This window comes from Lolium perenne, chromosome 6 (assembly GCF_019359855.2).
Source record: "Lolium perenne isolate Kyuss_39 chromosome 6, Kyuss_2.0, whole genome shotgun sequence".
Taxonomy (NCBI): Eukaryota; Viridiplantae; Streptophyta; class Magnoliopsida; order Poales; family Poaceae; genus Lolium; species Lolium perenne.
In genome coordinates this window covers 187,543,854-187,551,991 of record NC_067249.2, presented here as the reverse complement: position 1 = coordinate 187,551,991, position 8,138 = coordinate 187,543,854, and the positions used below count along the sequence as shown (strand labels likewise).

At 42.9% G+C, this 8,138-nt stretch overlaps 1 protein-coding gene across 1 annotated transcript; it reads right to left on the bottom strand.

Moving 5' to 3' along the window:
• Positions 1-1,463: 1,463 nt before the first annotated feature.
• Positions 1,464-4,845, bottom strand: LOC127306672 (uncharacterized). The gene is made up of 5 exons (XM_051337341.2): positions 4,275-4,845; positions 3,233-3,353; positions 3,031-3,150; positions 2,426-2,656; positions 1,464-2,336 (listed from the first exon to the last, which is right to left on the bottom strand). The coding sequence occupies exons 1-5, from the start codon at positions 4,691-4,693 to the stop codon at positions 1,794-1,796; spliced, it is 1,434 nt and encodes a 477-aa protein (XP_051193301.1). The 5' UTR covers positions 4,694-4,845; the 3' UTR covers positions 1,464-1,793.
• Positions 4,846-8,138: the final 3,293 nt, after the last annotated feature.

Below are 8,138 nucleotides of genomic sequence, written 5' to 3'. Positions count from 1 at the left end.
TCACAGGAAGCGGCACTCTATAGTACATATATACGCACGCGCGTGCGCCGCGGTCACGCCCGGCGGGCGCTGCCCGTGCTGCTTCTCGCGCCGCCGGTTCCGTTCCTCGTGTTCGGCGTGCCGTATTCTCACTTCGGCTTTGATCATCGGTGCAAGTTGTACCTCGCCTGACGTAGCCAAACCGCGAGTTTTCCTGCTTGCACGTCATGCGATTCTGGTCAGGCAGTGAGGTAGATACTACGTACTAAAGCTAGATTATTTTTTGGCTATGTGAGAACGTGGAGTGGTGTTTTGGAACATGGGATCATATGCTCCCTATATTTTGAAATGTATCTTACACATATTTTAAATTTTAAAAAAATTAAAACAAAAAATTCGCACGTACAACTTCACGTGCTACGCGCTCACAAAGTCGTTTCATAAAAAATGAACTTATCATGTGACGTGTGTAAAAAAGACAAAAATCAGTGCTGAAAACAATACTTTTCACAGGATAAGTTTTCTCTTTTTTACATAGGCCACAAAAAATATTATTTTTTCGTGAAACTTGACGCATACACATATATTATGGAGATGTACATGTAGAATTTTTTGTCAAAATTTTTCCACACTTCGAAATATGTTTTGTTGGTAGAGGGAGCATACGCACCCGGGAGCCGAATTGAATTTCCGGTGAGAACGACAGTATCTACTAATAACCAAGGAGAAAAATAGCGCGCTATAATAAAATGGCGTAGGTCTAAAAATACGCTATTAGCATGCTATAGCGCTATATAGCGCTAAAATAGCGTAGTGTCGGCTCTCCAGATATGCTATAGCGTGCACGCTATTTTTTTTCATACTAATAACACACGCATCTAACTTTGTTGCCGGGCTCTTCGACGTCGACGATTGTTTCCTTTTGGACAATGGAACCACAGCAAAAGAGGTAAAGTTTCAAGAAAGTTACTCCGTATTACTCTTTTCTTTTGCTGCTGTCCTGGAGAAATTCTGCGTTGAGGCGCGGGCCTCGTTGTTTAATTTTCTTTCCGCTAGTACTCCTACAAAGAATAGGCCGCAACTCAAGAACTACCAACTGGAAACTCAAATGTAGTCCGATCTAGACGTGTAGTCACTGATACTGTGTGCAAAATCTTAACGCTAGATACTTTGTATTCCAGGCTAAACAAAAATTGATAAAAGTGTTGAACTGAGTATATGGGAAGCGCCCATTTCCAGAGCTCCAAACTTTGTCAGATTTGATAGTTTTTGTGTTAGCCTGAAACATGAAGATCTTTTCATTGAGATTATGCAGGTTTGTAGAATACACCATTGACTATATCCAGATTTTTGGTCCATGTATTTTGAAACCTATAAATATGATTTTTTATTTTTTGAAATAAAACTCTATTTGTCTGCGCTCCCGACCGGAAACTCCTTATAAAGGAAGAACTGAACAGGAATGAGAACCTGAAAACCCGAAATTCCTATGCAGCATATTGGTTGAACATCACAAAACTGGCCTAGTTTACACCATGTTACATTCATAATCACTTGCACACATCAGTCCCTGCAGAAAAAAACAGAGAAAGAGTTTCTGCCTGAACAAGAATCACTATGTAGCAAGCTCACTGGGTGATGATGGGATTGTTGGAAATGAATTCCTGAACTGTACACACAAAGAACTCCTCATCACTACTACTACTACTGCCAAATGGGCTCATAGCTTCTACATACACAATCTAGGAGAACTGAGCGAGTTAAGAACTAGACAGCTGCGGAAATAATAGACTCATCAATTACACCCTACCATGTCATGCACAAGTTTGTCCTGCTTCATCAGACTTCTTCATGGACCTACTCAACTGAAACACTGGATTCCTGCAGAGTCTCCCTACTCCTTTCCTAAATTTAAATCTGTCAAACAAGCCTTCAGCACTGTCATTACTGAGCTTATTTGCATTACTGCTATCTTGGCAGCTAAAATCATTCTCCTCAGGAGAAAATTCGTTATTGCTTTTGTCATGGACAGTACCAGTGCCACACTTCTTGGGTTCCCCAATACTGGCTTGCGCATCATGGTGAAGCGCTTCTTCTACTCTCAAGAGGAAGTGGTCAAGTGTAGCCCCACTAATCATGGGGCGTTCAACATTTTCGTGACTTGAACAAATGAAGGGATTGTTCAAATTAACTAATTTATGAGGTTCATCTCTGTCACTTGAGGAACCAGAGTTAGACGTGGATGTCCTTGCTGCAGCAGCTGACTCTTCCCTTTCTTTTACAGTTTTCAGGATCAATGTCTTTAAAAAATTCATCACTTGAACTGCATGTATCAAAGCAGTCAAGGGATCGGCCATCTGAAAGAGAGATGTATATATCATAAGTTATATTGTTCGATTGCAAGCTTGAAGAACAAATACGTCGAGACATGAATAGGCATCTTTACCTGAGTCATGTTTGGTGCGAAAACCATTGCGATATTCCGTGCATTCATCTTGTTGTAGTTTTGATGTTGCACAACATCGGCCATCAGATTGATGGCCCAATCGAGTAATGCTGCTTCCACTGGAGGTACGATACTTGCAACGATAGCACATTCTTCTTCAGTGTTGCAGTGCATCACTTGTTCTGGAGTTAAAGAGTCTAATACTCCACTCGGAAGTTCCCGGAACCATGCCTACATATTAGCAGTCATATTGATCATGAAATGACACAGATGAAAAACTGGTGAATAAAAAGGATCATTTATTCATTTCAAAAACCCATTTCTGTGTAGATTTTTCTTCAAAGTAAAACATTTAATCAAATATAGTTTATGCATTGGAAATACTGTGCATTGACAAAGCCTGAATTCGGATGTTTGAAGGCTCTCTACATGTCAGAATTGCAGAAAGCATGATGTTGCCGTACACATAAAAGACTTATGTTAAGGACAGTTAATTGCGGAGACCAAAATGATGTCCTTACTCCTTACACATAAGGCCTATGTTGAAAAAAGAAAAGGCAGTCCGAAATAAATAAATACTATTGGTAGAAGGAAGTTCACCACACCTTTATAAGGCCAGCGAGACAGTGCATGTCAACTCCATCTGGAACAACACCTCGGTTTAGTTCCTCCCTGACATGTAGTTCCTGGCTATTATCAGCATTTATTCTGAAGACCCCTTCAGCCTAGCAGAACAAGAAAGGATATTTTCAGAACCCAGGTACTCAAATGAATTTCTAAGATTTCCTGATTATGCTTGGCTTTTACCTGAAGGCCGCCAAGTAAATATAACTTCCTTTGCATATTCAATAGTATTGTTGGGACACTGTTTCCTCTTTTATCGAACGAGCATTGCATGGACCTTGGTGAAACTCCAAATACACTCACACTGTGTGGGGAAATAGAGTTAGTAAACATAAGTTGTGTTGCGGTCCAATAGATGTAATAAAATATCAAGGCATTGCCTAATGTTGGCTCAGATTGATCTCGAGATGATTACTAGAATTATGTGTAATTTTGCGTGTTTGGCAATGTGGTGTCTTGTTTCTCTCCCGGGTAAGTCCATCATGGACAGGACAGGTAATGTAACTTAAAAACTCTACTTCTGGACAACGAGATGAGTAAGGTATGTACCATACGTTTTCAATAATGTTCATTAAGAAAACAAAAGGTAAATTAACTGGATGTTGAATGCCTTAAACTCATATTTTTTCTTCAGAAAAATAGAATGCCTACAGATAAGTAACTACTGATAAGTAACTGTACAAGCGTCAAGGACGAAATGGAACTGATAGGTGGTGACTACTGACAAGTAACTACTACTAATACAAAAATATGATACTATTTGAAATGTGTTTGCCTCTTCAGAAATGAATAGTGTAAAGCTAAAAAGAACAGAACACCCCAATACCCATTTCCTGGTAGGTACAGAGGGCTAATTCCCCAAAATAGAGTGTGTTTTAGAAGGTTCCCGGGTGGTTGAGCAGCAATAGTAGTTCTGAAAAGGAAAAGTAGGTTTGCAACCAACAGCAGCTGGCTCAACCATTTGGGCTCAAGTCAACCAAAATTGAAGGCGCAACTGACCATTCCGTGCTCCCTTTTTTCCCTGGTTAGGTGCACTAACTAGCTGGACATCACGTGACGTTGCAAATTCAAAAATGAGGATGAGGGACCGGACAACGCAAAATTCAGCTTAACCCACGAACACTAGCACCGCGGATTCTCAATCTGAGCGGCGGAATTCGGAGTACAGAGCTCAGCCGCAGAATCATCTGCGAATCTAGGGGCATGGCGGAGCGGCGGTACTGACCTGGCGCTGGGCGCGGGGCGAGGCACCTCGGGCTCGAGGTCGGCGGGGAGGCCGAGGAAGCCGACGAAGCGGTCGAAGGTGACGTGCGAGACGTGGCGCACCTCGGTGGGCCGCCCTATCTGCATCCCGGAGGCAGCGGTGGCGGCCGCAGCCCCGCCTCCTTCCTCGGCGCGCACGCTGCTGCAGAGCAGCAGCGACCTCCGCAGCGCCGCCGCCACCATGTCCACCACGGAAACCCCTCCTCCCCTCGCCGACGGCAGTATTACCGGCGACGCGACCGGCGCATCGCCCTCCCCCTCTCCCTCGTATGGCTCCTCCTCCTCCTCCTCCTCTTCCTCTTCGTCCTCTTCGTCCTCCTCTTCGGTGTCGGAGCAGGAGAGGGGGATTTGGCGGCTGAAGCGGATCCGGGGCGACGCCATGTTCCTAAATACGACGGGCAGCTAGGGGGCAAGGAAGGAATCCCAACTCCCACGAGAGAAGCAAGCAGGCGGGGATAGGGCTCGGAGGTGGGAGAGAAGTGGCGAGCGAGCGGCGCTGGCGTGCTGCTATATTTGTGTTACAGGCCTCTGCCACGCTGGCTGGTTAGCTTAACTGCCTCTTTATACTTTGCCGTCTCAAGCTTAGCTCGCGTTTACAATCTCACTCTGGCTGGCTCGCTGGCTCCTAGCGCCTGCGCCATGTGACTGTCTTTTTGTGCATTAGCCGCCGCCTTCGGATCTCATCTAAATCGTATTTGTACTTTTTTTTTTTTTGAGAAAGAGGCAAAAGCTTTGGCTATTATATTGACTAGCAAAAGTACACGTACGTTGCAACGGAATTAAAATAAACTAGGAAAAGAGCCCGTGCGTTGCACCGGGAGAGAATCACAAAATGTAATGCCTTAATTGAAACCCACACCTCTACGTACGGGTGAGAATCACAGAATGAGAGGCGAGGTTTTTTAGACCAGACAAGCAGAAAGGTCATGTGCGGGGGGGTTGAGACATGATCATGCCGGCAGCGGCGGCGGCGAAGAGTGTTGTTACGCAGCTAAACCCTAGTCGGCGGCGGCGCTTCTGTAGAGGATGATGACCGGCCTGCTCGACAGCCGCTAGCGCGGATGGGGTCAAGGCCCGCTTTCGTGAGAAGAGAAGTGTCCTGATATGATTTTGCTAAGGTGTACGAAGGGGCACCTAGTATAAGGGAAATACTTTTGAACCGCCACTGCTTCACCAAGAAAGGCTGGCCGCGCTCAGTGCATTGCTATGGGTAGACGAAATATTGTATTCATGATTTTAGTATCAATTAAAGAAGAGGCAGGTTATTATGTAAGATAAGAATAGTGGATCACAATTACACTTTGTTATATCGCCTGTAAACGATGAACCAAAACAGGCTTTCTTACTTTTTTTTAGTTTCTAGCTATCTAACTAAGATTTTTTGCTTCTGGCCTAGATATTGTGCTTGACGTGCCACGAGCTGTGTCTTTTAACTAAAATAATAAGTATGGTCTGCAGCATGTTTCTTTATCATAACATCCAATCGGTCTAGGTCTAAGTTAGCTCGTAACTTTCGTTTACAGCAAATTGGCCTGTACTTAACTTGAAAAATAATTCAAGCAAAAAAGAAAAGAAGAACCTCAGCACATGTCGGCCCAGCCAGACCAAACTGGCCCACCTAGGCCCCAGCTGACGGACACCAATCTCCATCGCCAATCCTTCCCACTCGGTCGACTCCATCCCCAGACGCGCCGCCTCCGGATCATCTTGTTCCCTCTCGCGTCCTCCCCATGGATTGCAGACGCTCCATCAGGTTCCATCTTCTTCGACCTGCAGTTTTCTGTCCCCGCTCGAAACTGATCTGCAACTCCCGACCGTGATCGACCGCCTAGTTTGCGGTTCATGTGCTGCTACTTACTGTTTTCAGGCGCCTTATTGAAACCCACAGAACTTAGGTATATAAACTGGTGAAAGTCCCCATTGCGAATCGAGGTGGGACTATTGAACCCAGAATATGGCATCCTCTTCTTTGCCGTGGGCGGCTGCGCCTCGCGTCCAAGAAGCTGCCAGACGAAGCTTTTGTGCATAATTGTTGTTGGGCCTTGGCCCTTGGCCCATGTGTACGTGACTGAGCCAAGTCAGGTAGCGATCGGGGAGAGAGGGTAGCCATCGAACGAACTGTTATTCCTTAAATCGGTGGCAATCGTTGTAATTTGCACTCAAACTCTGGGGCAGCTAAAAAACGGACGAAAATTCGGGGGAGAAACCTTATCTCCTTTATTAGTAGGTATAGATTGAACATGCTAGGTTTTAAGTATAGCTCGGTTTTGGATGTAGCATTGTTTGAGAAGTATGTTATTTTCACCCAAATTTCTATCTGTTTTGCTATGTCTTAGTCAACTGAGATTTTCTTAAGTCTAAGTCACTTACAAAAATTTGCCTTGAGTTGCACTTTTCTGTTAAAAAAGTGCAATTGCACTTTTCTGACAGAAATGTGCAACTGAACCGAGTTGCACTTTTCTTTAAACTGTAGTTGGACTTTTCTGAGTTGACTGAGACTTAAGAAAATCTCAGTCAACTGAGACGTAGACACACCCAATTTCTATTCCATTAGATACCCCACTACATAGCAATCCAGACAAAAGTCTATACCTAATATTAAATAGGAGGACCATCTTCTCGTATCTATCTTGTTGCTACATCATAATAAAAATTCATCATTTTTATATTAACTAAGCACATAAAAAGAAATAAATCTATGCATTTACATTGTTTGCATTATGACCATAATAAAATTAAGTGCAAGATGATGTATAGTATTCACCGATTGAACTCGGAGAATATTTGCAATAAAGTATAATTTTTCAATCATTTTTATAGGAAAAATATTTTTCAGGATTATTAGTGAAGTGAAAGATCAAACATGTAAACATAAATACACGAAGTATTAGGAATTAAGTCTTACCTCCACGGTCGCAGTAGAGGTCTAAAAATCCCAAGTATCTGTATTCTATGTACCTTTGTATTTCTGTAAAGGCGGAATTTAACCTTGCATCATTTGCCGCTATTGATAAAAAATTGTTTGTGCGGTTTTAGTTTCAGCAGCTACGACAGCATCGGTGTTTGCAACTCAAGGACATTGGGAGATCAGGCCAGAGCTGGCAACAATACGTTCCTCTCCTTCTTTTCGGTGCAACAATATTTCGCATATCAACAGGAGCAGAAACATCAAAGCCCATCATCATGCTCGTTTAGCTTTGAGAATTCAGAGTATCGTATTAATGTCACGGTGGGGCAAGCAACCACTATACCATGGATCACTAAGAGCAAGTACAATAAGGCTTAGTGCAGGCTATAAGGATTTAAATATTATATTTATGCTTAGTTGGAGAAAAGAGAAGATCACAGAGAAGTTAAGTGGGCTCTCATGCAAAAGCCAACTCTAGCACGTGCTCGTGGGCACTTTGTGGGAGTAAAATATGGAACATATATTCTTAAAGTACTACAATTATATATCTAACTATTGTAAATGATGGCTATAGGCTAGCTATTGATGACATGGCATCTTGATTATAGCTAACAACCAGCTATATTATTGAACTTGCTTTAAATAAAAATGATACAATATGCTTATATTGTCTTTGCTTCTATTACTTGCATTCCAAAATAATTTAGCTATATAAAAAGGCTTACATTTGATAACACGGGTAGTAATTTATAATAGAGCATCCTATCGGTGACGAAGGGGAACCATGGCAATGCCCATAGGTTATGTAGGGGAGATGAGTGGGGGCAATTTTAGTACAAATTCTATAAATTTGCATCTTTTTTGTCAAATATGAACAAATTAGGCAGAAGTTCAAAATTTTGAGTGGGGGTTGTAGCA